This window comes from Sus scrofa, chromosome 7 (genome assembly GCF_054392235.1).
Source record: "Sus scrofa isolate SSC_HxYL_T2T_F1_AM1 chromosome 7, Sscrofa_HxYL_maternal_Yorkshire_Landrace_v2.0, whole genome shotgun sequence".
Lineage (NCBI taxonomy): Eukaryota > Metazoa > Chordata > Mammalia > Artiodactyla > Suidae > Sus > Sus scrofa.
In genome coordinates, this window is record NC_139389.1 from 46,320,367 (window position 1) to 46,348,226 (window position 27,860).

At 38.7% G+C, this 27,860-nt stretch overlaps 1 protein-coding gene across 28 annotated transcripts in view; it reads left to right on the plus strand.

Moving 5' to 3' along the window:
* The window catches only part of UBR2 (ubiquitin protein ligase E3 component n-recognin 2), a 130,069-nt gene that overhangs the window by 95,078 nt on the left and 7,131 nt on the right, over nt 1-27,860 (plus strand). For 10 of the 28 annotated variants that reach the window (XM_084968106.1, XM_084968099.1, XM_021098700.2 and 7 more), the window contains 14 exons: nt 722-815; nt 2,226-2,387; nt 4,384-4,487; nt 5,188-5,266; nt 8,590-8,738; nt 9,096-9,151; nt 16,314-16,410; nt 16,652-16,719; nt 17,945-18,080; nt 18,850-18,940; nt 20,865-20,995; nt 22,006-22,114; nt 25,376-25,432; nt 26,919-26,996. In XM_084968106.1, the coding sequence (XP_084824232.1) occupies nt 722-815; nt 2,226-2,387; nt 4,384-4,487; nt 5,188-5,266; nt 8,590-8,738; nt 9,096-9,151; nt 16,314-16,410; nt 16,652-16,719; nt 17,945-18,080; nt 18,850-18,940; nt 20,865-20,995; nt 22,006-22,114; nt 25,376-25,432; nt 26,919-26,996 (1,411 nt within the window). Of the gene's footprint in view, nt 1-721; nt 816-2,225; nt 2,388-4,383; nt 4,488-5,187; nt 5,267-8,589; nt 8,739-9,095; nt 9,152-16,313; nt 16,411-16,651; nt 16,720-17,944; nt 18,081-18,849; nt 18,941-20,864; nt 20,996-22,005; nt 22,548-22,829; nt 22,948-25,375; nt 25,433-26,918; nt 26,997-27,860 lie in introns of those variants that run through there. The other 18 variants (XR_014810136.1, XM_084968098.1, XM_084968100.1 and 15 more) reach the window with 6 other exon arrangements.

The window sequence follows — 27,860 nt, forward strand, 5'->3', positions numbered from 1 at the left end:
AAACTTGACTAGTTTAATGTTAAGGAATTTCTAAGATTACACTAATTTATTAGAGAATTCCAGGAATTCCCAGAAAAGCCAGTTACCCACTTTGTCTTTTTTCATCTCCTTTGAATATAAAAACTTAATACCAGAGCAGAAGACTGTCCGCATTGCCCCCTTTTTTTCCTACTTTGGTCCAGGCTGCCCTCCTGGATCTTTTGTTGCAGCTTTGACTCTGGTACAGTAATTGGGACTGTTCTCTGCATGAGTGTTTTTAGGCAGAATCTCCTCTAGGGAGCGCTCCACTACTGCCTGCCAGACACCTTTTTTGTTGAGAGATCATTGTGACCCAGCTACCCTGAAGGTATTAAAGGCAGCTCCACAAAGACTTTTACCACGGACTCAGGGCATTTGAGGGGAATAGGAGTCTCTCAGTGCCCCGAAAATGTGAAATGTTCAGAAGATTAGATCTACTTAAATAGGGGATTCCAATTTCAGTTAACAATTCAGGGATGTTTCATTAATTTGCTCAGGATAATGAAAATTAGGGTCCTGTATTCTAAATAGTCCAGGGTCTTGCATAAATTATTGGTATCTCGAGTAAAAGGAATAAACTAGCATTTCACATGAAGTTTACAAGCCTTTATCAAGGATTTCACAATTTAAAGTTATATGTTTATTATTATAAAAATATTAAATGCTTGGTTTTTCATTTTGTTTTTTGTTTTTTATAATGCAGAAAAGTATGATCCATTATTCATGCACCCTGATCTGTCTTGTGGAACACATACCAGTAGCTGTGGGCACATTATGCATGCCCATTGTTGGCAAAGGTAATTTATATTCTTTTTTTTTTTTTTTTTGGTCTTTTTTTGCTATTTCTTGGACCGCTCCTGCGGCATATGGAGGTTCCCAGGCTAGGGGTCCAATCGGAGCTGTAGCCACCGGCCTACGCCAGAGCCACAGCAACGCAGGATCCAAGCCGTGTCTGCAACCTACACCACAGCTCACGGCAACACCGGATCCTTAACCCACTGAGCAAGGGCAGGAACCAAACCCGCAACCTCATGGTTCCTAGTTGGATTCGTTAACCACTGCGCCACGACAGGAACTCCTAATTTATATTCTTAATGTTAGTCAAGAGAAGTTTATCCAAAGACTCAAAATTAAATTTTTTGATAAAGACAATTCTATTCTAGAAAAAGGGAGAAAGAACTAAAAATATTGAGGACTAAAACCCCATATTAGAGCCAAATAAATAATTAAAATTAATTTATCCTTTAAATGTAAAGGAGTGACTTAGAAACTTCATAGTATAGCAAATATATTTTTTTATTGTGAGGATCTGTATTAGCTAAAACAGACTGGATTAAGAAAAGGATTTTTTCAGGGTAAACCCTAGTAGACTGTCTTTCTTCAGGTCCAGGGTGAACCTGGATGCTAGCACTTGCTTGGTTACTTCCCGAGATTGTCATGGCTCCCTAAGCCATGGAATAACTTGACACTTATTCTGCTTTGGTGCTTTCTATGCTTTTGCAAAACCGACAAACCAGCGCTGTTATTCTAGCACTCAGCTCATTGAGTTGTCATGAACTGCCCCTAGTAAGTAGATGTGAGCACTGGGCTTAAAAAACACACTACTCTGTGAATGCTTGTTTGGAAGACACTCTTCTTTTGATTTTCCTGTTTTAGAACTCTTTTTTTGGGAGGGGGGGGTCTTTTCAGGGCCATACCTGCTGCATATGGAAGTTCCCAGGTAGGAGTTGAATTGGAGCTGCAGCTGAGGCCACAGCCACAGCAACACAGATCCAAACTGCATCTGAGACCTATGCCACAGCTTGCAGCCAGGCCAGATCCTTAACCCACTTCGTGAGGCCAGGGATTGAACCCATAGCCTCACGGAAACCATGTTGGGTCCTTAACCTGCTGAGCCACAATGGGAACTCCCTGTTTTAGAACTCTTAACCCATTTTGGTAATTACAGCAACTCAAAATTAAAGTATCAGTGTTAAAAAAAGTTCAGATCATTTTTAAGTTTCAGTTTTTAGTACACCAGAAACTAATACAACATTGTATATCAACTGTATACTTCAATAAAATAAAATTTTTAAAAAATAAATTTTTTAAAGATTTAATTTTTAGATTATTTATGGGAACAATTTATTTAAAATGTTGAAGCTTATGGTTCTCTTTGAAAAAAATTACCGTTGTTTTTTGATACCTCATGTTCTCTAATTGTAAAGGTATTTTGATTCCGTTCAAGCTAAAGAACAGCGAAGGCAACAGAGATTACGCTTACATACAAGTTATGATGTAGAAAATGGAGAATTCCTTTGTCCTCTTTGTGAATGCTTGAGTAATACTGTTATTCCTCTGCTGCTTCCTCCAAGAAATATTTTTAATAGGTAAGTTCTGACTCATAAAACCTTTATATCAAAGAAATAGTCTCCTTTGAAGATAACAAAATAATAAACCAGGGCAGGGTAGGGATATCATTCTAGGTAGTTGCATAATGTTTTCCAAATACTTTCCAAACTTTTTATTTAGTTATTTCTTCTAGCAGACCGGTGAGATACGATTTTGGTTTTTAGAAAGGAACAGGCCAAAGTTTAATAGTTTCTTGGTTACCTATGAACACTATAAAGGATATAAAGTTGCCATATGTTCATGAAAACTGTCTCCGTTATTTATAAGACCCCAATTTATTTTTTTTTAATTTTATTTACTTATTTATTTATTTTGTCTTTTTAGGGCCACACTCGTGGTATATGGAGGTTCCCAGGCTAGGGGTCAAATCAGAACTGTAGTCGCTGGCCTAGCCACAGCCACAGCAACTCGGGATCTGAACCATGTCTGCAGCTCACAGCAACACCAGATCCTTAACCCACTGAGTGAGGCCAGGAATCAAACCCATGACCTCATGGATACTAGTTGGGTTTGCTACCACTGAGCCACTGTGGGAACTCTCTAAGACCCCACTTTAAATAGCTCCCTCATACTTTTCAAGAGATTCTGAGTAAATTGGAGGAAGGACAGCTCAAACTAATTTTTATTGAACATACTAACAATTAAATGTAATTTTTTTTGATAATTTACTAGCCAATTCAGAGCTAGGCCAAAATTCTGTGATAATTAATATAGGAAAAGAATCTAAAAAAGGATGGATATGTGTATACATAGAACTGAATAACTTTGTTGTATAGTAGAAATTAACAAACCTGACCCCCTTGCTGTACAGTGGGAAAATAAAATAAAAAAAAGAAAAAAAGAAATTAACAACATTATAAATCACCTACACTTCAACAAAACTTTAAAAAAATGGGGAAAAAAAGAATTGGGCCAAAAATGAAAATCTGTTAGTGTAGTTAAGATGCAAAATTTTTATCATTTCATAATTTTTAAGGTGCTTTTACTTAATAGGAGTATTTTACATACTCGTTTCAAATACAAATTTGATAGTGTCTTCTACTGAAACTTGACCTTTATTTCTCAGTTTAGAATTATGATATCTATCTGACATTCACAAATACTGATTTAAGTTTTATGAAAATGAATCATCTGTTTATTTCTGTGCTACCATTTGGGTTTAATTCAAAGCAGAGTCAGTTTTCTTCTCTTCAGTTTTCAGAGTTCAAACTATGGTATCAGTCTGCTACCATAAAATGTTCTTAAAATACCATTAGATATGCATGCAAGTTCCTGCTTTTTAATCGTAAAAGAATATCATGGTGCTGACCTAAATCTGCATTTGAGGTGATAAAGAAATTAGTCGTTATGAGGTTAAGATTCACTGCATGTGAAGAGAAAAAAATCACTTTTTGGTTCATGTTTTGTTTATTTTCCCATGAGTCAGTTATGGCACAGTTGTTAAGAACACAGGCTTTGGAGTCTGATATAGCTGAGTTTGAATGCCAGATCTGTCCCATATGTGGCCTTAGACAAGTTACATGGCTCTAAACCTCAGTTTCCTCATCTGTAAAATGGGGACAATAATATATCCTATTTCAAAAGATTTTAGAGGATTAAATCTAGTACTGTAAAATGCTTTACTAAGTGCTTGCAGCATAATAAGCATTCAGTAAATAGTGTCAAGATGTGGTGATTGTGATATTTAAGAAATACTAGCAAATTCCAGGACTGAAAAAGTGAAATTTTTGACAAATATTCAGTTTGATGCTAATAATTGTTAGTATCATACTGACAAATAATGTAAATTATATATTTTCATTTCCATTGGCAAATATCTATTCTGACTTTTTTAAAAGCAACAAATTTTCCCCTAGCTTTTTTTTTTAACATTTGAAGTATGTTTAAAATATGCCCGTGATCATTTAAGTAGTCTTTTTGTATCTTAAATTAAGCAACAACAGAATACTAAACACTCTCTATAATCTTTTCTAGCAGGTTAAATTTTTCAGACCAACCAAATCTGACTCAGTGGATTAGAACAATATCTCAGCAAATAAAAGCATTACAGGTTCTTAGGAAAGAAGAAAGTACTCCTAGTAAGTTCTGATAACCTGCTTTCATTTTTCCCTAACGTCTGAGACCATTGAAAAATATAGTTCCAGAAGAAATTGTTTTGAAATATTTTAAAAGTGAAACTTCTCATTTTAAAATTTGACTTAATCTAATTTTCTTTGTCTTAATGAACTAAATTTAATCTACCACATTACTCCTTATTCCTTGAAAACACACAAGCTCATGTGAAGTTTGTAATAAACACTTCTCACTTATTCCCCCATTTTATTGAAGAGCTTCTGGGGGTGGGGGAGATGTAACTGAGTATTGAAGAGCTGGCTTTGTTCTCTGTGGGCTGACTCACTTTGTTGTTGGCATTACCAAGGGCTTCCCGAGTTTCATAGACATGCACTGCACTTATGACCTTGAGGGAAAGTGGTCTGAGTAGAACTTCTGTCATTGGTTTTTAAGGAAACAAAATAGCATACTCTTCCGTTTCTTACCTTCCCTGGCTCCGTATTAGTGACTGTACTATCAGGAGAAGCACAGGTGACTGAAGAAAGTGCCTAGGTCATCCAGAGAAGAGTATTTCTCATGCTTTGAATGTTAAACTGATTTTCGATAACGGGAATTTTTCTGTCATTTTTAATTTCTTTAACCTAAATTTTGAGTGAAATTTATGACTGAGATTTATAGAAATATTGTGGACTAAACGATAATAGTATGAAATGCTTGTTTCTGTAGATATTGCCTCATCAAAGAATTTAGAAAATATGGATGAATTGCAGCTCCCTGAAGGATTTAGGCCCAATTTTCATCCTAAGTGAGTATATTATTTTATTCCTGTTAAATTTGGCCACTTGAAATGAAAAGTTAGGTCAGCAGTTAGTAAGAGAATCACTTTTCAAGCTAGAGAGCAAAATGTTATAAGACATAGATCTTGAATTTGGACACTTAAGAATATTTATTGCAGGCATGTTCATAGAAGACTAAGAACTACCTGGCATGTTTAACTCTCACAAACCTCTCCAAGTCTGTGTTGCTGACTCCCTACTATACCCCGTTAGCTGTCTTTCCTTGACAGCACCTCATCACCTCTAAATCTAAGCAGCTCAGCTCCCCCACCAGATCCCATGCTTCCTTCTGACTTCAGTATTTCTATTTATGGCCTCACCAACTTCTTAGAATCCAGGATCAAAACCAGAGGGTTTTCAGACTTATTGTACCCCACAGCCAGTAAGTTACAAAGTATAGCACAGAGCTAGACTGTTTTGTTCTGTTCCACCACCACGGCTTATTAGCTGTGCAACTTTGTACAAATTGCTTGACCTCTCTGTATCTCACTCAGTTTCCTCATCTGGAAAGGTAAGGTAATAGTATCAACCTCATAAGTATTACAAAGGTAAAGTGACATGATACATTTAAGTTACCTGCAAGTTGTTCCTGGCACATACTAAACAACTCAATAAAAATTGTATTGGAAGGCTTAAGCAGAAAAAAATCACTCCTATGCCTCCTACATTTCCCCTCCCCATCCCCAGTCCTGTCATTTTGTTTTTTCTGTTATTTACTTTCATTATTTGTAGTTAAAATACTTAATCAACTATGTCTTGATTTTTTTTTTTTCTCTTTTTTTCTTTTTAGTCTTTTGGCTGTGCCTGCTTCATGTGGAAGTTCCCAGCCCAGGGTCTAACCTGTGCCACAGCAGTGATAATGCCAAATCCTTAACTTTAAGCTGGGCCACCAGGGAACACCTTCTTCACTTTTTTAAACAGTGGCTTTATGTTGACTAGTAACTTAGGATTCAATTTTTACCTCTACCCTGTTCATTACTACTCACCAGTCGCCCTATAGAGGTATTTCACAATTTATGGTTAAATCTTTTGTCAGCTTTTATTTTATTTGTTTTTTTTGTTTTGTTTTTCTTATTTGTCTTTTTAGGGTCACACCTGCAGCACATGGAGGTTCCCAGGCTAGGGGTCTAATCGGAGCTGTAGCTGTCGGCCTACACCAGAGCCACAGCAACAGGGATCTGAGCCGCATCTGCGACCTACACCACAGCTCACGGCAATGCCGGATCCTTAACCCACTGAGCAAGGCCAGGATCAAACCCACAACCTCATGGTTTCTAGTCGGATTCCTTTCCACTGCACCATGACGGAAACTCCTTTTGTCAACTTTTATATTTATTGCAGTTGTTTCTGCTGATGAGTTGTGTGTTAAATTTTCTATCTTGTACGATTTTGTCATTCCTATGGTTAATAATTATCTTATTTTTCCCGTGTACTTGTTTTTCTATGTGTGTAATACTTTCTTTCCCTTTTTTTTCCTTCCTAAATGCTGTGGTGGATCTGACAGATGCCTGGCAGTAGCTGTCAGTGCTCAGATCCATCAGATGATCTTTCCTGGACCCTTCTCCCACAGCCTCTGTCCTCCCACACCAATCAGGACAGGGCACAGCTGTCACCCTGAGACTTCCCCTGGCTGCGTTCCTCTTATTTACTGGATCTTGTATCCTTCTCTTTCTTAATTTACTCCCTCATGTTGCATCCCTCAGCAAATTCCTAAGAGAAGGTGCCTGGATGTGCAGTTTTCCATGTCTGAAAATACATTTGTTGAATACATATGCTTGATGGACGGTTTGGTTACAGATTTATAGGTTAGAAGTCATTTCTCATCTAGATTTTGAAGACAGTATTTTACTAACATCTAGCACCCATTGAGAACTTATTACCATTCTGATTCCTGTTCCTTTATAACTTTATTACTTCTGGAAACTGTTGGGATTGTCTCATTAATCCCCAGTGTTTGAAATTTCTCTATAATGTTCCTTGGTATACAAATCTTTATTCATTCATTTTGCTGTTTTCAACAGGCTCTTTGAACCTGAACCTGAAGATTCATGTACTTCAGTTCTGGGTTTTTTTTTTTTTTTTTTTTTTTTTTTAGGTCTCCTTTAGGGCTACACCCACGGCATATGGAGGTTCCCAGGCTAGGGGTCTAATTGGAGCTGCTGCTGTTGGCCTACACCACAGCTCACGACAATGCTGGATCCTTTTTTTTTTTTTTTTGTCTTTTTGCTATTTCTTGGGCCGCTCCCGCAGCATATGGAGGTTCCCAGGCTAGGGGTTGAATCGGAGCTGTAGCCACCGGCCTACGCCAGAGCCGCAGCAACACGGGATCCGAGCCATGTCTGCAACCTACACCACAGCTCACAGCAACGCCGGATCGTTAACCCACTGAGCAAGGGCAGGGACCGAACCCGCAACCTCATGGTTCCTAGTCGGATTCGTTAACCACTGCGCCACGACGGGAACTCCACAATGCTGGATCCTTAACCCACTGAGCGAGGCCAGGGATAGAACCCACAACCTCATGGTTCCTAGTCAGATTGATTTCCTCTGCACCACGTCTGGAACCCCAGTTCTTGGAATTTTTTATGTTGTTTCTTAGATAATTTTCTCCTCTTGGTTTTTCTTTTCTTTGAGGTAGTCCTACTTTTAGCTCAGTTGGCCCTCTTGGACTGATCTTCTCATTTTTTGATAAGTTTGCCATTGCTACACCATCTCTGTTTTCCCTGAGTTTCCTTTTTCTGCTCATTTCTTTTGATGTTTCTTTGATTCCTTCCTTAAATGTTTATTGATCCTTGGGTGACTATTCAAGAATAAGGCACTATAAGCTCACTGGATACTTGGTGGACAGATTGGAGCTTGCTGACCTGTGTGCCTCAGAGTGAGGTGATCAGGCCCCTACCAGTCTTTCACATGGAACCCCGAAGTGTCAGTGTGTAAAAATGGCTTTTCCCAGAGGATTCTTCCCTGTAGAGACTAGAATCTATGGCAGTGGGTATTCATTGCTGATGTTGTCAAGCTGGGGGAAAGAGGTCCTGGTTTTCATGGTTCAGTATGTAGACTTCACCTAATACCTTGTTTTCAGGCCTGTGCTTCACTGCTGCCAACCCAGGTAGAGCATAACTCCTCTCAGGCTGGGACTGTTTGCATGTTTTTAATTCCCCCTTTTCTTACAGCTCTCTTTAGATCATTTAAGTGCTTCATTTCCAACCTAGAAAAGAGCGGTTAAGAAACCGAACCATTTGATTGATGGGAGCACATTGTTTTAAGCTAATGTTATACATGTTCACTTCAGGAACCCTTATTCTGAGAGCATAAAAGAAATGCTAACAACATTTGGAACCGCTACTTATAAAGTGGGATTAAAGGTTCATCCAAATGAGGAGGATCCCCGCGTGCCCATAATGTGCTGGGGTAGTTGTGCGTACACCATCCAAAGCATAGGTAAGAGGTTTAGAGTTGTATCTTTAATTTTGACATGAATTGTGTGTAGAATCCTGTATTTAAATGAGATGTTTAAAGTGGGCAGCAATATAAAGAAGTAAAGACTTTGAAGCAGGAAATATAATGTACTGACAAAATGTTAGACCGACAGTTTATAAATTAACCAAAGCAACAGAGAACTCATTTTAGTTGAGGGAATGTGTTTTCATTTTTACTTCTCATCCAGAGTTAATTCTTGTGAAATGACTTAGAGATTTCAAAACTTGAAAATATTGTGCATTCTACAGAATTTTTTTTTTGCTTCTTTTAAAATTTGCACTAAAATGTACGTACATCTTAACCATCTTTAATCTGCAGAAAGAATTTTAAGCGATGAAGACAAACCGTTATTTGGTCCTTTTCCTTGCAGACTGGTAAGTTATCAGTTTACTCAATTTGAGGAATGGTGGAGTAGAAATTAGGTTGTTCGGGTGCTTTTGTTAATCCAAAAAAACCTGGAAATGTTTAAGCAGAGGTTGACTCCTTTTGTGGTAAAGACCTCATTTTTTCATGATTTTTCTTTTAAATAGGGCTTAAGTGCATAAAAAGATGGGGGGGATTGAAAACAGAGTGCTTGTTCTTGAATTTTTAGTGCTATAATTGGAAACACAGAACAGAAATACCCTCTACCACATTTGAGTTAATGTCAAAACAAAGTACATTTAATGCCTAGAAAAGTGAAGGAAAATGCAGTTGAAGCTTGCTCACTTTTACAGTGTGGTTAGTGACAGATAGCATCATCTACTACCTACTGTTCAAACTTACAAGCATAAAAGTGCATGTAAGAGCAAAATTATGTAATTTTATTCATGTAAAATCACCTGGGGAGCTTTTAAAAATGCCTGGGCCCTGGAGTTCCCGTTGTGGCTTGGCGGTTAACAAATCCAACTAGCATCTATGAGGACGCATGCTCAATCCCTGGCCTCGCCCTGTGGGTTAAGAATCCAGCGTTGCTGTGAGCTGTGGTATAGGTTGCAGATGTGGCTCAGATCTTGCGTTGCTGTGGCTGTGGTGTAGGCCAGCGGCTACAGCTCTGATTCAGCCCCTAGCCTGGGAACCTCCATTTGCCGTGGATATAGCCCTAAAAAGCAAAAAAAAAAAAAAAAAAATGTCTAGGCCTTATTGTAGGTCAGTTAAATCAGAGTCTCTGGAGATGAGCCCCAGGTATTAATAGTTTTTTAAAGCTTCCCTTGGGTCCAGGACTGAGAACCACTTATATAAGAGCCTTAACTCTTTAGAGCTTTTTAAAAATAGAAATACCTGGGTCACTTTGTATTTAATAAATTGGAATATCGAGGAGTAGACCCTGGTATTAAAACTGCCCTGGGAATTTGGGAATTCCTATTGTGGTTTAGTCCATTAAGAACCCAGCTACTAGTATCCATGAGGATATGGGTTCAATCCCTGGCCTCACTCAGTAGATTAAAGATGCGGCTTGGATCTGCAGTTGCTGTGGCTGTGGCATAGGCCTCAGCTGCAGCTCGTTTCAGCCCCTAGACTGGGTACTTCCATACATGCTGTAGGTGCAGTCCTAAAAGAAAAAAGAACAAAAAAAAACGAGCCTTGAATTATATCTTTGTAGTAAATCAGCAGGATCACAGTTCACTGTAGTCTTGACTGTGATATATGACGCATAGGATAGGAGATGACTGTCAATGCTGTGATACTTTTTGCTACAGTAAATAAGAGTTGATAAGTATGTTGATAAGGCAATCACAAATGTATAGAACCAAGTTTATTTTATCTGGTTTTAAATGTAATTCTTACACATTTTCTTGATTCTTTATACTTCACACTATCTCTTTGGCACACTATTGACTCTTCATCTGTTTTTCTACTAATTCGATTTTGTGATCCAGTTTATATTGATAGTTAAACCAACCTTGCATTCTTGAAATAATCCCAACTTGGTCATGTAGAGTATCCTTTTTATATATCATTATATTTGGGGTTTTTTCCTATGCTCATGAGATTGGTCTCTTACTTTCATGTAATATTCTTTTTTTTTTTTTCCCCCACTGTACAGCAAGGGGATCAAGTTATCCTTACATGTATACATTACAATTACTTTTTTTCCCCCACCCTTTCTTCTGTTGCAACATGAGTATCTAGACAAAGTTCTCACTGCTATTAAGCAGGATCTCCTTGTAAATCTATTCTAAGTTGTGTCTGATAAGCCCAAGCTCCCGATCCCTCCCACTCCCTCCCCCTCCCATCAGGCAGCCACAAGTCTCTTCTCCAAGTCCATGATTTTCTTTTCTGAGGAGATGTTCATTTGTGCTGGATATTAGATTCCAGTTATAAGTGATATCATATGGTATTTGTCTTTGTCTTTCTGGCTCATTTCACTCAGGATGCGATTCTCTAGTTCCATCCATGTTGCTGCAAATGGCATTATGTCATTCTTTTTTATGGCTGAGTAGTATTCCATTGTGTATATAGACCACATCTTCCGAATCCAATCATCTGTCGATGGACATTTGGGTTGTTTCCATGTCTTGGCTATTGTGAATAGTGCTGCAATGAACATGCGGGTGCACGTGTCTCTTTTAAGTAGAGTTTTGTCCGGATAGATGCCCAAGAGTGGGATTGCAGGGTCATATGGAAGGTCTATGTATGGATTTCTAAGGTATCTCCAAACTGTTCTCCATAGTGGCTGTACCAGTTGACATTCCCACCAACAGTGCAGGAGGGTTCCCTTTTCTCCACAGCCCCTCCAGCACTTGTTATTTGTGGATTTATTAATGATGGCCATTCTGACTGGTGTGAAGTGATATCTCATGGTAGTTTTGATTTGCATTCCTCTTATAATCAGCGATGTTGAGCATTTTTTCATGTGTTTTCTGGCCATCTGTATATCTTCTTTGGAGAAATGTCTATTCAGGTCTTTTGCCCATTTTTCCATTGATTGATTGGCTTTTTTGCTGTTGGGTTGTATAAGTTGTTTATATATTCTAGAGATTAAGCCCTTGTCGGTTGCATCATTTGAAACTGTTTTCTCCCATTCTATCAGTTGTCTTTTTGTTTTCTTTTTGGTTTCCTTTGCTGTGCAAAAGCTTTTCAGTTTGATGAGGTCCCATGGGTTTATTTTTGCTCTGATTTCTATTGCTTTGGGAGACTGACCTGAGAAAATATTCATGATGTTGATGTCAGAGAGTGTTTTGCCTATGTTTTCTTCCAGGAATTTGATGGTGTCCTGTCGTATATTTAAGTCTTTCAGCCATTTGGAGTTTATTTTTGTGCATGGTGTGAGGGTGTGTTCTAGTTTCATTGCTTTGCATGCAGCTGTCCAGGTTTCCCAGCAATGCTTGCTGAGTAGACTTTCTTTTTCCCATTTTATGTTCTTGCCTCCCTTGTCAAAGATTAATTGACCATAGGTGTCAGGGTTTATTTCCGGGTTCTCTATTCTGTTCCATTGGTCTGTCTGTCTGTTTTGATACCAGTACCACACTGTTTTGATGACTGTGGCTTTGTAGTATTTCTTGAAGTCTGGGAGAGTTATGCCTCCTGCTTGGTTTTTGTTTCTCAGGATTGCTTTGGCGATTCTGGGTCTTTTGTTGTTCCATGTAAATGTTTGGATTGTTTGTTCTAGTTCTGTGAAAAATGTCATGGGTAATTTGATAGGGATTGCATTGAATCTGTAGATTGCTTTGGGTAGTATGGCCATTTTTACAATATTGATTTTTCCAATCCAGGAACATGGAATATCTTTCCATTTCTTTACATCTTCTTTGATTTCTTTGATTAAAGTTTTATAGTTCTCGGCATATAGGTCCTTTACCTCCTTGGTCAGGTGTATCATGTAATATTCTTGTCTGGCATTGGTATAAAAGTTATGCCGGACTTCTAAAATGTAATCTTTTCTTTAAAATTTTTTGGGGTTTAATTTTTTTTTTTTTTTTTTGTCTTTTTATCTTTTTGTTTTTTCAGGGCCACACCCTGGCATATGGAGGTTCCCAGGCTAGGGGCCTTCTCGGAGCTACAGCTGCCAGCCACAGCCACACCAACGCCAGGTCGCAGCCGAGTCTGCAACCTACACTACAGCTCACAGCAGTGCCGGATCCTTAATCCACTAAGCGAGGCCAGGGATCGAACCCAAAACCTCATGGTTCCTAGTCGGATTTGTTTCTGATGTGCCATGACGGGAGTCCCTGTGTTTAATTTTTTTTTAAGTATTTAGCCATTGGGGTGAATATTTTTTTGACTCCCACTCTTCAAACTTATGTACACCTCCACTGACCTTTCTCTCCTATATCGGAAGTAAGGGACCTTTGGGTAAGGCGGCTTATCTTTCCATCTATTTGGAATTCATCCCCTCTCAATCAGGCATCACTTCTTCCACCTCTTTCTCTCCTAGCATGTCCCTGGTTCACAGGTGTGCTCTCTTATTCCTCCTCTTACTCTTGCCCTCAGTGTTATCTTCCTTCTGTCACCCTAGCGTTTTCATTCCTTTTTATGACCAAGCAAGCCATTATTTTAACGTCTGTTTAAAGTCTGCCCTGGTGACTCAGTGGGTTAGGGATCCATCGTTGTCACTGCTATGGCTCAGATCACTCCGCATCTGCTAGTGTGGTCAAATAATTAATACATTGATTGATTGGTTTTCACTTATTTTACCGTGCTTCTCTTTCTTGCTAACTCCTCACTTTTCAGCTCTCTGCAGTATGGCTTCACCACCACCACCCCTCACCAACACTTTCTCACTTTTTGGAAACACCTCTTGCCAGGTTTACCAAATGATCTTGTCATCATTGTGGGTGGACATTTTTCAGCCCTTCTATGACATCTCTGTTTACTTAATTCTGTTACCAAATTCCTTCTGAAACTCATTTTCTGCCTGATTTCTGTGACACTCCTGGTGTTCTCCCTACCTCTTTGGCAGCTCTTTCTCAATTTGCTTTCCATCCTTTGTCCTGTAAATGTTACTTTAAACGCCTAGAGTACAGCCCATGACTCAGTCATCTGAAACCTTTCCCTGGTCAGCCCCATCTCTGCCTCTGATTTCAGTTATATCTAAATGATGCCCACCTGTTAATCTCCAAACCAGATCTATTATCTCATTGCCTGCTTTATCTTCTTCACCTGAATCTCCTAGCGGTGCCTCAAATTGAAGAATCCAGTTTAGTTTGATTCAGGCCCATATCTTTCTTTCTTAGATTTATTGTAACTGTCTCTTACCCTGCATCTTACTCTCCCCTAATATGTTACCAGAGAGGTTCTCTAAAAAGTAACTCTGATCATATCTCTTAAATGTTATTTCTCTGTTATCACTCACTTACCAATCCCCATATCCACAGTGCAGGATTGCAGAATCATTGCTGGTCCCTAAATGCTAGTTCCCAGGCTTTGCCTCTGCTAGAGTGCCCTAAGCAGACAGCTCCTCTTTAAGAAGCTTTTCAAGCTTTGCCTTCCCTGGGAAATTTCTGAGCCATCAGTAGGCTCAGTAGGCTCATCTATGATACTGCCTCTTTTAGTGTCCCCTCCCTACTTTTCTTCTGCTTCCCATCCCCAAGGCCATGAGATCCTTGGGCAGGGGTGGGATGTTCATTTTAAGATCTTCAAAACCAAGACTGTAGTAGGTCCTCAATATCTATTGAACCAAATAACATCACAGAAATTTTGGAAAATAGAGAATTAAGCAGGAAGAAAAAAACTTAAGTCAACACTCATCTTTTTTCATTAGCATGTTTATACTTCATTCTAATAGCTGTTTACATGTAGCTGTGTTCCTGCTATGTTTTTCACCTTTTTTTCATTTTTTAAAGTTTTATTGAAGTGTAGTTGATTTGCAGTGCCATAATACTTTCTGCTGTACAACAGAGTGATTCAGTTAACGTATACACACATCCATTCTCTTTCAGATTATTTTCCAACATAAATTATCACAGAATATGGGGTAGAGTTCCCTGTGCTATACAGCAGATCCCCATTTGGGATTAGCATATATTCTTCACTTTATATTAAGAGTTTTCTCATTGTAGCTACACAGTCCCCAAAACATTTTTTTAATGATTTTTATTTTTCCCATTATAGTTGGTTTACAGTGTTGTCAACTTTCTACTGTACAGCAAACTTTCTACTGTACAGTGTTGTCAACTTTCTACTGTACACCTTATCCTCCATCATGTTCCATCATAAGTGACTAGATATACTTCCCAGTGCTACACAGCACGATCTCATTGCTTATCCATTCCAAAGGCAATATTTTACATCTATTAACCCCTGATTCCCAGTCCATCCCACTCCCTTCTCTGCCCCCTTGGCAACCATAAGTCTCTTCTCCAAGTCCTTGAGTTTCTTTTCTGTGAAAAGGTTCATTTGTGCCATATATTAGATTCCAGATATAAGTGATATCATATGGTATTTGTTATTTGTCTTTCTCTTTCTGACTTACTTCACTTAGTATGAGATTCTCTAGTTCCATCCATGTTGCTGCAAAGGGCATTATTTTCTTCTTTTTTTATGGCTGAGTAGTACTCTATTGTGTATATATACCACATCTTCTTAATCCATTCATCTGTTGATGGACATTTAGGTTGTTTCCATGTCTTGGCTATTGTGACTAGTGCTGCATATGTGTGCATGTGTCTTTTTCAAGGAAAGTTTTGTCCAGATATATGCCCAAGAGTAGGATTGCTGGGTCATATGGTAGTTGTATATTTAGTTTTATGAGGTACCTCATACTGTTTTCCATAGTGGTTGTACCAATTTACATTCCCACCAAAAGTGTAGGAGGGTTCCCTTTTCTCCACACGCTCTCCAGAATTTGTTATTTGTGGACTTAATTAATGATGACCATTCTAACTGGTGTGAGGCAGTATCTCATAGTAGTTTGGATTTGCATTTCTCTAATAATCAGTGATGTTGAGCATTTTTTCATGTGCTTGTTGGCCATCTGTATATCTTCTTTGGAGAAATTTCTATTCAAGTCTTTTGCCCATTTTTCAGTTGGGTGGTTGCTTTTTTTTGCTGTTGAGTTGTGTAAGTTGTTTGTATATTTTAGAGTTTAAGCCCTTGTCTGTTGCATCATTTGAAACTATTTTCTCCATTCCGTAGGTTGTCTTTTTGTGTTTTTTTATGGTTTCCTTTCCCAAAACAGTTTTTGATGTTTACAGATACCCTGATTTGTACAATCATTTTCTTGCACATAGTTTCCCCAATATTTAGAGTATTTCCTACATTTTAAAGTATCTCTTTAGAATAAATGGAAATATTGTATCACAATATTGGGAGTCTCTGTTTGCTGTCTTGGCACATGTATTCTTCTTAACTTTTCAGTAGTGAACCAGCAGCAGTGGTGACAAGGAGCTAGCTTTGTTTTATTCAGTTTACAATTAGATATTTTCCATTCCATTCATTCCGTATTAGAGACATGCCGTAAAAGATGTCATAGATTCAGATCCATTCCATCTGGAGAGACTTTTTATGCATCCAGCTTTGCTTAAACTAGCTGTGCTTTGAAAAAGCATTCCTGAAAGAGGCGAACTACTTCATAGGCTGGCTTCTTTGTTAACTGTGTCAGTCTCTTTATTTCAGGATGACTGTCTTAGGTCGCTAACAAGATTTGCTGCAGCACATTGGACAGTGGCCTCCCTTTCAGTGGTGCAAGGACACTTCTGTAAACTTTTTGCATGTGAGTATTAATACATGTACCGTATCTTCTCATCTTCTGTAATTTTGTATTTAGTGGTGAAACTTCTCCATTACGAAAGAAATATTTTAGTAATACTATATCTTACATACAAGTTCAAGCTTATGAATTCATATATAGCTTGCAAAAAATAAAATTAAACTAGATTATATGCATTTTAAAAATAACTTAATACTTATATTGGCATATAAAATATGCTTACGTATTTTTCTCTAACTATTAGCACTGGTGCCTGGTGACAGCTCTGGAGACCTTCCATGCATTTTAGATATCGACATGTTTCATTTATTGGTGGGTATCTTGTAATTTGTGTTTGAAATTCTCCTCGTCATACTATACAGCTTTGTATTAGACTTGCTGAGTAGTATATTGGCACACAAAAGGGATTATCATCTGTTACTCTTACTACTTCTGAGGATCCTCAAAGAAAATGTTAAGGAATATAGTTGAGAGACTTGATCTAAGTGTCTAATCCAGTCTCTCTTACTTTGTGGCTGAGGTCAGTAATGTAACCTCTCTATGCTTTATACTCTAAAGAAATAAAAAACACTAGTAATATAAGGGCTGCTGCTGACCCATATGGTGCTTTGGGAAAGATACAGCCCTGTAGTCACACTACCTGGTGACAATCTCTTTGTGTGATTTAGGGAAAGACATGTCTTTTGAGCAGGTGCAGTCTGGTGCCAAGACACAGCACTGGCCAAGCAGCGGGTGGCTGAACTTCAGCCCCACCTCAACCAGGTCTCCTTATGCAGGACACAGAGTGTGCTGCCAGGCTCATCAGCCCCAGGTGCTGCCCTCTTAATCTTTTTGGGCATCAGCTTCTGTGCCATTAAACTGGTTAGTACCTACCTGACATGATTGTGTCAAAACTCAATGAGATAATTGATGCGGAGAGCTTAGAGCAATGTGTTTCCCAGTAAATGCTAGCCATTGTTACTGCTCCCGTTGTTCCTATGAAAACCACCACCACTGATACCACAAGCAGGAGTACAGGCAGCAGGAGGCTAGCAAGTGGGCTAGCATTTATTGTGTACCTGGCTGCTTTCACATTTCATCTTCATTTAGTCCTTACAGCCTTACTCCTCAGGTACTAAAACATGTATGTATTATCCAAGTTTGCCAAAGGACACCAAGGCTCAGAGGACTTGTCTAAAAGGCGTGTAAGAGGATCTGGGATTTGTATCTAGACCTTTGTAGATTCAAAACTCATGCTTTTTCCACTGCTCACTGCCTAGAAGGATTTCAAGTGTTATTTTTGTTATTATTAACAATAAACTATATATAGAAGAATCACCAGATAAGTGAAATAATAATGCCCATCATATGAAATAATAATGCTTTAAATAATTTTCTTTAGTTAAGCATAGTGAAATTTCTAATATGCACTCTTTACGAACAAAAATTTCTTAAGGAGAGAGGCTAAGCTCACAAAGTGATGACATTAAGAAAATGGCAGTGTGTTCAGCTGGGAAAGGAAAGGCGCTCTGTCTGACCCTCTGTGTTTGGCATCCAGGTGGGCTTGGTGCTCTCCTTCCCTGCGCTGCATTGTCAGGACTTTTCAGGGATCAGCCTTGGCACTGGAGACCTGCACATTTTCCATCTGGTTACTATGGCACACATCGTACAGATCTTACTTACCTCATGTACAGGTAACTCCTTTTTGTCAGAGTCTTGAAGGAAGTACTTGAGTTTTTTTCGATTTAAAAAGTATTAGAGGATAAGTTTGCTTGGATGAGAATAATATATAAATTATAATTAGGCTACTTGTAGTAGTAAATAGTAAGTGATAAAAACCTACCTGTCCTCATGTGAAAAATTTTCAAACAACTTCCTTTCTGTTAAAATCCCTTAGGGAGTTCCCATTGTGGCTCAGTGTGTTAAGAACCCTGCTAGCATCCATGAGGATGCGGGTTCAATCCCTGGCCTCGCTCTGTGGGTTAAGGATCCTCCATTGCTGCAAGCTGCAGCATAAGTCGCAGGTGCGACATGGATCTGGAGTTGCTATGTCTATGGTGTAGGCCAACAGCTGCAGCTCTAATTCAACGCTCTCCCTACCCTGGGAACTTCCATATGTCACAGGTGTAGCCCAAAAAGAAAAAAGAAAAGAAAATCCCTTAGCAATGTGAATGTTTTTACTTTTTTATTTAGTAAGTTCAGTAGGATTTGGGTACCACAGACTGCATATTTAGCTGATTTTACTCACAGCCTGCTACCTGGCACCCTGAGGAACACTGGTTTTATCTCCTAGGAGGCACCTTGTTATGATGGAGATTAATACTGTGCTCACACCTGAAGAATGAAAGTTCTGTGTGTTTTGTGGGAGTATTTTCATATTACATATGAGTGTATAATGTATTTGAGTGCTTAAATGATGTGGTCATCGGCAGATACAGAGCACTGAGGTTCCTTGTCTTTCAGAAGAGAATGGCATGGATCAAGAAAATGCTGGTGGGGAAGAAGAATTAGCAGTTCTTTCTCTGTATAAAACACTTCACCAGTGTACAGGAAGGTGAGACCGTAATCTCTACGTGATAGGCAGTTCCCCAGATAATCAAGGCAGTAGCAGGAAAAAGGAATGCATTTGTTAAATAAGGGAAGCTGCTGTCTGTTGACATGTTTAAAAAAGAAGATAGAGTGATCTGCAAAACTCCTGAACTTTTAATACACTAACATGATTGGAAACTCAGAGAGGGGTGATCATGCCGCACTTCCCACGTTTATTTGGCCATGGAACCCTTTTTTTGCTCAGAGAATCCATCTGGCACAGTCTAGTGGAAACATGGAACTAACTTTGGAAAGTGCTGTTCTAAAGCATATGTTATCTTACTAGGAATTTGAAAATGCAAATTGGTATAATACTTTTTTTTTTTTCCTCTCCCTTTTTTTTTTTTTTTTTTTTTTTTTTTTTTATTTTCCCACTGTACAGCAAGGGGGTCAAGTTATCCTTACATGTATACATTACAATTACATTTTTCCCCCACCCTTTCTTCTGTTGCAACATGAGTATCTAGACAAAGTTCTCACTGCTATTCAGCAGGATCTCCTTGTAAATCTATTCTAAGTTGTGTCTGATAAGCCCAAGCTCCCGATCCCTCCCACTCCCTCCCCCTCCCATCAGGCAGCCACAAGTCTCTTCTCCAAGTCCATGATTTTCTTTTCTGAGGAGATGTTCATTTGTGCTGGATATTAGATTCCAGTTATAAGTGATATCATATGGTATTTGTCTTTGTCTTTCTGGCTCATTTCACTCAGGATGCGATTCTCTAGTTCCATCCATGTTGCTGCAAATGGCATTATGTCATTCTTTTTTATGGCTGAATAGTATTCCATTGTGTATATAGACCACATCTTCCGAATCCAATCATCTGTCGATGGACATTTGGGTTGTTTCCATGTCCTGGCTATTGTGAATAGTGCTGCAATGAACATGCGGGTGCACGTGTCTCTTTTAAGTAGAGTTTTGTCCGGATAGATGCCCAAGAGTGGGATTGCGGGGTCATATGGAAGTTCTATGTATGGATTTCTAAGGTATCTCCAAACTGTTCTCCATAGTGGCTGTACCAGTTGACATTCCCACCAACAGTGCAGGAGGGTTCCCTTTTCTCCACAGCCCCTCCAGCACTTGTTATTTGTGGATTTATTAATGATGGCCATTCTGACTGGTGTGAAGTGATATCTCATGGTAGTTTTGATTTGCATTTCTCTTATAATGGTATAATACATTTTTAAGGTAATACCCAGGACTGGCAGAAGCGCAGTGACATTCTTAGAACCTGACATGTTATTGGAGTCCTTTGGTTACAACAGTTTCACTTAACTTTTTAGCAGTATATGTCAAGAATCGTACTATTTTTTCTTTGACTAAGTTATCCCATTTCTGAGAATCCACACTAACAAAATAATCCAACTATAGAAAAACCTATAGGCATAAAGATGTACACTGCCATTACTTATTTTAGCAAAGATTTTAAAGCAGTCTGAGTATTTGCTTATAGGGGAGTAATTTAGTATAGGTTATGATTGTTGTTATCCAGAATATTAAAATTCCAATAAAAATTATGGTTTGTGATATTCTGAAAAGCATGTTTACTTTAAATTTCATAGGTTACAGTGACAACTATTAGGACAGATTAGTATGAAAATAGTTTGCCAAAATAATGCCTGCTGATATAAAGTTACAGAATAATGGATAGGTTTTTCTTTTTCCAGGTTTTCTCTTTATGTAGCTGTATTACTTTTATAAATTTTAGTAACAGCACTGAAGGCAATATCACCATTTATACCTGACATCCTATAATAGTCAGGGCTACCCACTCATTTTAAGCCTATGTGCCATCAAGTCCAAAGAGCAGTTGTCTTTTTTCACAGTGTGTTAGCACTAGAATAACCTTTTTTCAATTAGATTTCCCAATTATAATTTTCCTCTTTTTTAGTGCCTTGAAAGAAATACCCTCCGGTTGGCATCTGTGGAGGAATGTCAGAGCTGGAATCATGCCATTTCTGAGATGTTCTGCTTTGTTTTTCCATTACTTAAATGGAGTTCCTTCTCCACCCGAAATTCAAGGTAATTTCTAATTTGCTTCAAAATGTAGAAAACTTAGGTAGTCTTTAACTCCAGCAATTTAAGAATTTAAATGATGTGCAAAAATTAAAACTGATTTTAAGTTTAGAACATAGTCAGTGTACACAATTATAGAATTAAGTGCATATTTATGTAAATATCTGAGTTTATTTGGATCTCAGTAAATGTACTATTTTGTACATGTACAAAAATGTACTTGTTTTGCTTTCAGACGTTAAAGTATTCAATTATATGTTATTCATAAAATGGCTTCTTCAGATTTTTAAAAGTGAAAACTGATGAATTCAAGGGTTTCTTAACTTGAAACATGTGGCACTGAAGTTCAGAATACCCATGATTGCACATAAATAATAATATAGAAATTAATTTGCTATTAGTCATTTTCTCTGTTCTGTTTCGATTCATTTCACAGAAGTAGTGTAAAGGTAGGCTTCACGTTTGCTGTATCTTTGTGTCTCATGGTGCCAGGCATGGGGCACCTCTATATAATGCTGCTGTCTAAAAGTTTATTGACTAGCATCTCCATTTAGCTAGTTGTCCAGGCATCATGGAGAATAGTTGAGACTTTGCAGTGATGATTAAGTTAGTGTTTAGATTCATCTCTCATTAAGTCATCTTATATATCTCTACTATTTTATACGTTGCCAGGGCCATGCATATGTTACTCTTTTTGTCATTTAATGTTCACAAATAACCCCATAAAGTGTATCATGCAAGTACACCATTTTTTAAATGATAAAACTGAAATGTCAAGAAATTGTGACCGTTTGGTACAGGAGTCACCTGACTCCACTTTCAGTTGTGCCATTTTCTGTGGCTCCCTTTCATGTACCATCTTATTTAACTTCCTGCATATTACATACCTAGCAAAACCGAACACTTTCGTGTTGCACCTTTTTTTTTTTTTTTTTCCCAAATTCTGCTGTTGCTTACTCTCATGTAGGATCTACTCTTAGTTGTTACATACATTATTCTTTCTTCTCTATTTGCAGCTTCTGGAACCAGCCATTTTGAACAGTTATGTAACTATCTTTCCCTGCCAAACAACCTCATTTGCCTTTTTCAAGAAAATAAGGAGATAATGAAATTACTAATTGAAAGGTAATGATTATACACTTTCCTTCTTTATATTGGAATATACCTAATGAGTTTATCACATACTTTAGAAAATTCTCAGCCCTACAGAATTCAATCCATGTGATTCAAACCGTAATGATGAGGCCTTCTTAGTTAAGGATTTACCTTTATGGTAAGATTTTTGCCAGGCTAGTGAATAGCATAATCAGATTTGCTCTAGGAGAGTAGTGGTAGAAATGTTTATTTCCTTACATGAACTTATTTATTAAGGACTGTGTTCCGTAGATTTTTGAAACTGAAAGAAACTGTAAGGTTATCTAGTCCAATACCCTCACTTTATATTTGGGAAAATTAAAGTCTCTAGAAATTGATGTATCAATCATGTCAAGTTAGTGACTAAGTTAAGAATAAAATTCGGGGAGTTCCCATCGTGGTGCAGCAGAAACCGTGGTTGCCGGTTCAATCCCTGGCCTCACTCAGTGGGTTAAAGATTCAGCATTGCCGTGAGCTGTGGTGTAGGTCACAGACTCAGCTCGGATCTGGTGTTGGTGTGGCTCTGGCGTAGGCCAGCAGCTACAGCTCTGATTAGACCCCTAGCCTGGAAACCTCCACATGCCGCCAGTGCGACCCTAAAAGGAGAAAAAGACAAAAAATGAAATAAAATAAAATAAAATTTGGGAGTTCTCACTATGGCACAATGGGTTAAGAAATCCAACATCAGCAGTCCCGGTCACTGCAGAGGTGTGGGTTCGATCCCTGGCCCAGCACAGGGGGTTAAAGGATCTATAGAGTCCCTACACCTCAAAAACAAAAAAAGCAAACAACCCATTAAAAAATGAGCAAAGGACTTCTCCAAAGAAGATATACAAATGACCAGTAAGCACAGGAAAATATACTCAACATCACTAGTTATCGGGGGAAACAAATAAAAATCACAATGAGATACCATTCCATACCCATTAGAATTGCTATGATGAAAAAGGCAAACAGTAACCTCATGGGGGGGATTGTTTTTTTTTTCTTTTTTGTTTTCTTTTTAGGGCCCCACCTGCTGCATATGGAAGTTCCCAGGCTCAGGGTCGAATCAGAGCTGCAGGTGTAGACCTACCCCATAGCCACAGCAGCACCAGATCCAAGCTGCATCTGCAGCCTATGCTTGTGGCACAGGATCATTAACCCACTGAGCAAGGCCAGGGATCAAACCCGCATCCTCATAGACACTATGTCGGGTTCTGAACCACAGTGGGAACTCCCAGTAATCCTCATGTTGATGGGGATGTTGAGAAATTGTATCCATGTACAATTACGGTGTTTCTACTTATATGAGGTATGTAGAATAGTTAAATTCACAGAGATGGAAAATAGAATGGTGGTTGCCCAGAGTTAGGAGTAGAGGAGGAGGGAGAAGAAATGGGGCAGAATTTCCTTTGGGGAAGCTGAAAAAGTTCTGGAGACAGAGGTGGTGATAGTTGCCCAGCAATGTCATTATACTTAATGTCATGGAACTCTGTACTTAAAAATGATTTGAATGGTAAGTTTTATGGTCTGTATATTTTAGCACAATTTAGAAAAATGTGTGTTTTGTTTGGTTGGTTAGGGTTTTTTTTGTCTTTTTGCCTTTTCTAGGGCTGTACCCACGGCATATGGAGGTTCCCAGGCTAGGGGTCTAATTGGAGCTGTAGTCATCGGCCTACACCAGAGCCACAGCAACATGGGATCCGAGCCGCGTCTGCAACCTACACCACAGCTCACAGCAATACCAGATCCTTAACCCAATGAGCAAGGCCAGGGATCGAACCCTCATCCTCATGGATACTAGTCGTCAGGTTCGTTACCGCTGAGCCACGACGGGAACTCCTAAAAAAAATGTTTTTATATGGCATTATAACTCTAGATTATAAGAGCCTCTCATTAATTCAGACTTGTTTTTCAGAGTGTCCAGATTAGAGGGGTAATAGTATATGTAAGCAGAAATTTTTATACTAAGTATCCTTTTTTTTTTTTTTTGGCTTTTCGGGGGGCTACATCCATGGCATATGGACGTTCCCAGGATAGGGGTGGAATCGGAGCTGAAACTGTGGGCCTACACCACAGCCACAGCAACTTCAGAGCCAAGCCACATCCTTGACGTACACCACAGCTCATGGCAACTCAGGATCCTTAACCCACTGAGCGAGGCCAGGGATGGAACCTGCAACCTCATGGTTCCTAGTCAGATTCATTTCCGCTGATCCACAACAGGAACTCATATTAAGTATTCTTGCATTTAGAAAATCAGAGTTTGGAGTTCACATCGTGATGCAGCGGAAACAAATCCAACTAGGAACCATGAGGTTGAGAGTTCCATTCCTGGCCTCGCTTAGTGGATTAAGGATCCTGAGTTGCCATGAGCTGTGGTGTAAGCCGGCAACTGTAGCTCCAATTAGACCCCTAGCCTGGGAACCTCCATAGGCCGAGGGTGCAGCCCTATAAAAGACAAGACCAAAAAAAAAAAAAAAGAAAGAAAGAAATTCAGAGGTCATACTCTTCTAATTTTAAAAGTTGCAGGTAGGAAGTTCCCATGTGGTACAGCGGGTTAAGGAGATCTGGTGTTGCCGCAGCTGTGGTGTAGGTCACAACTGTGGTACAAGTTCATTCCCTGGCCTGGGAACTTCCACGTGGCATGGGTTAACCACCCCACCCCCTGCCACAAAAAAAAGGCTGCAGGTAAAATGTGGTAGTCCACCAATTTCTTTTGATGAGGTAAATATAGTAGGCCAAGAAAATTGTCTTTCTCTTACTTGATTTAGAGAAGAACTTTTTTTTTTTTTTTTTGAAATATTTTGACTATCTATCCAATCAATCTATTTAGCAAGGATCTGAGCTTTCCATTATCTGAAATCCCTTACTACTGGAGTTTCGTGGCATAAAAGTGGGTAATCCTATAAATTAAATAATGAAAATAATAGATTTTTGTTGTTGTTGTTGTTGTTGCTATTTCTTGGGCCGCTCCCGCGGCATATGGAGGTTCCCAGGCTAGGGGTTGAATCAGAGCTGTAGCCACCAGCCTACGCCAGAGCCACAGCAACGCGGGATCCGAGCCGCGTCTGCAACCTACACCACAGCTCACGGCAACGCCGGATCGTTAACCCACTGAGCAAGGGCAGGGATCGAATCCGCAACCTCATGGTTCCTAGTCGGATTCGTTAACCACTGCGCCACGACGGGAACTCCGAGAAGAACGTTTTTTTAGTTCTAGCCCTTCAAAAGTAAAAATGTTGTTTTTTTCCCCCATTTACATTAAAGTTGGTGTCATAACACTGAAGTTAAAAGATACATGGAAGGTGAAAGAGATGCTATAAGGTAAGTTAAAGATTGTCAAAGACTTGTGTTACTTCAAAAGTGACCTCCCATCCTAAGTCTTTCAGGGATCCCAGAGGCAAGACATCTTGCCTTCATACTCTTTTCTTGTTAATCAAAATGATGAGAGTTTGTAAAAGCATCAGAATTATGGACATAAATATAGTGCATCATTCTCTGCAGAGGAAACAAATAACAATTATTCTGTTTTGGAATGTTTGCTTTTAAAAAAATATAGGTCCTTTTCTAAGTTTTTCTTAGCTTTTGTTTTTTTCTTTTACTATAGAACACTTCCTACTATCCAGAAATATATAGATGGAAATAATAAGCCTCCGCACACCTGTCATTTAGCTTCAGTAATTTTCAAATCATGGCCAGTCATTTTTATTTTTATATTTTCTTCATTCTTTTTAACATTAGCTCTATTCAGATTCTGTGGTAAAGTATGCTGTTCTGGGTGACAACAGCCGTATTTCATTTGTTAATATTGCCTTGTTTTTTGCTGAATACATCGTTCATAAAAATCAGAGGGCTAAAGATTATCTATTCTATTTCTCTTATTTTTATACACATCCTGTCCCAGATGTAGGAATAACACCCCAGTTTTACATGGTTGAATATCACCAATTTCATATGTCAACCCTGAAGTCAGAAAACTCATTAGATGGGACAGTAGTTCACAGCTTGAGGTATACATCAGAATAAGTTTGGAAATTTTCAGAAAATACTTAGGCTTCCACCTACCAAATCTAATTTCTCTAAAGTTGGGTTCCTACCATATATAGCCTTCCACTCCAAAATTTCACCAAGTTGATTGTGACTTAAGAACTGCCAAGTAACTCCCTCTTGGTTTCTGTCCACTCTTGTCTCTACAGTAGGTAAAATTGGGAAAGGCCACACCACGTGGCCCAGGGTGGACAGAGGTGGGTTCTAAGAGCAGGTCCTCAAATAGCAGTTGAATTTGGATCTGAATTGTATCTGAATTAACTTACCGCAGAATCAGCATGGTCTGGCATCTCTAACTGAGAGAAAATCCAACTGTTCTCCTACTGCATTCGATCCTCCAACTCATAACTGCCTTAAGATCACCCCTGATGAGCGTATCTTCCCTGTCTTCTCTGCCCCAAGTTCTGTGTTGGGCTCCCTCATTACCATGTGGTTTCGGTAGAAGCCCACGCATGAATAGCCTCTTTCTGCACCCTCACCCCTTCCCAGAGCTACCAAATTTTCACTTAAATGGGGCAGATACTAAGTACAGTCTACTGACCTGATAATTCATGCTGAGCTCTTCAAGTACAAGTGTGAGCCCTCAGGCCCTGTGTTATTTAAGAAGCATTTTAAATTTCTCACTGTGGCTGCTCTGGCAGCCCCCAGTCACTCAGATTCAGTCTGTCTTGATTTATTTTGACTAAATTGAGATTTACCCTATCATTGTTGTAATATGTCTTCATGTTAACTGGGTTTTTCGCCTGGTGTTTGTTTTTTTTAGCTATCCAAGAGAATCTAACAAACTAATAGACCTTCCAGAGGATTACAGCAGCCTCATTAATCAAGCATCTAATTTCTCGTAAGTTTTGTTTTTTCCTTTCGTTCTACCCAGTTACGTGGACGGTTTCTTGCCCTTTTTGGAGGTTTAAAGTCTTCTGCCAGCATTTAGTAGATGTTCTGTGTGAATCATTCTACACATAGATGGGTTTTTTTAATGTGTTTGTGTGAGGTGAGCACCACCTCTTACTCCTCTGCAATCTTGATCCCGCCCCCTCTCTCGTAAGCTTTGAAATTAGTTTATTGAGCCCTTTATACCACAGGAACACTCACTTCTCTATACAGAATTTTAAAATTTTTGTTTCTTTTGTTTGAGTAGGAAATCGTAACATCAATAGTACTTTAACTTGTAAAAGTGTCATTCCACCATGTTTCAGAATAAGATATGAGAAAGGGGGTGGTGGACGACAAGTTAGACTCATTAGAGGTTATCTAAACAATTTGCACTTTAAATAACACATGAATTACAAACATTTGTATTCCTAAGCAGTATATATGTTACATTTATTACTATTACCTTTTTAAACGTTAAAGTAGCATTGTACATATTCTACAGCTTTTTTCACTCAGCATTGTTTATAAGATTTATTCATACATTTGGCATATATGAATTTTAATTCATCGGTTTTCACTATTGTATAATATTGTATTATATGACAGTAGCAGAATTTATGTGTTTTTTCTTCCTATTGATAATTTTATTTCTCTTTTCTCCAATTGTTCATTGTATCCAGTACATGGTATCTGTGTGTATGTGTGAGATGGTCCCTATTCTAGAAATGAATCTGCCTGGGCTGTAGTCTGTATGCATCTTCAGCTCTGCTTGATAATGTAGAATTTTTTTCCAGGGTGGTTTTACAATCATCAACTCTTTAGCCACTCTTAG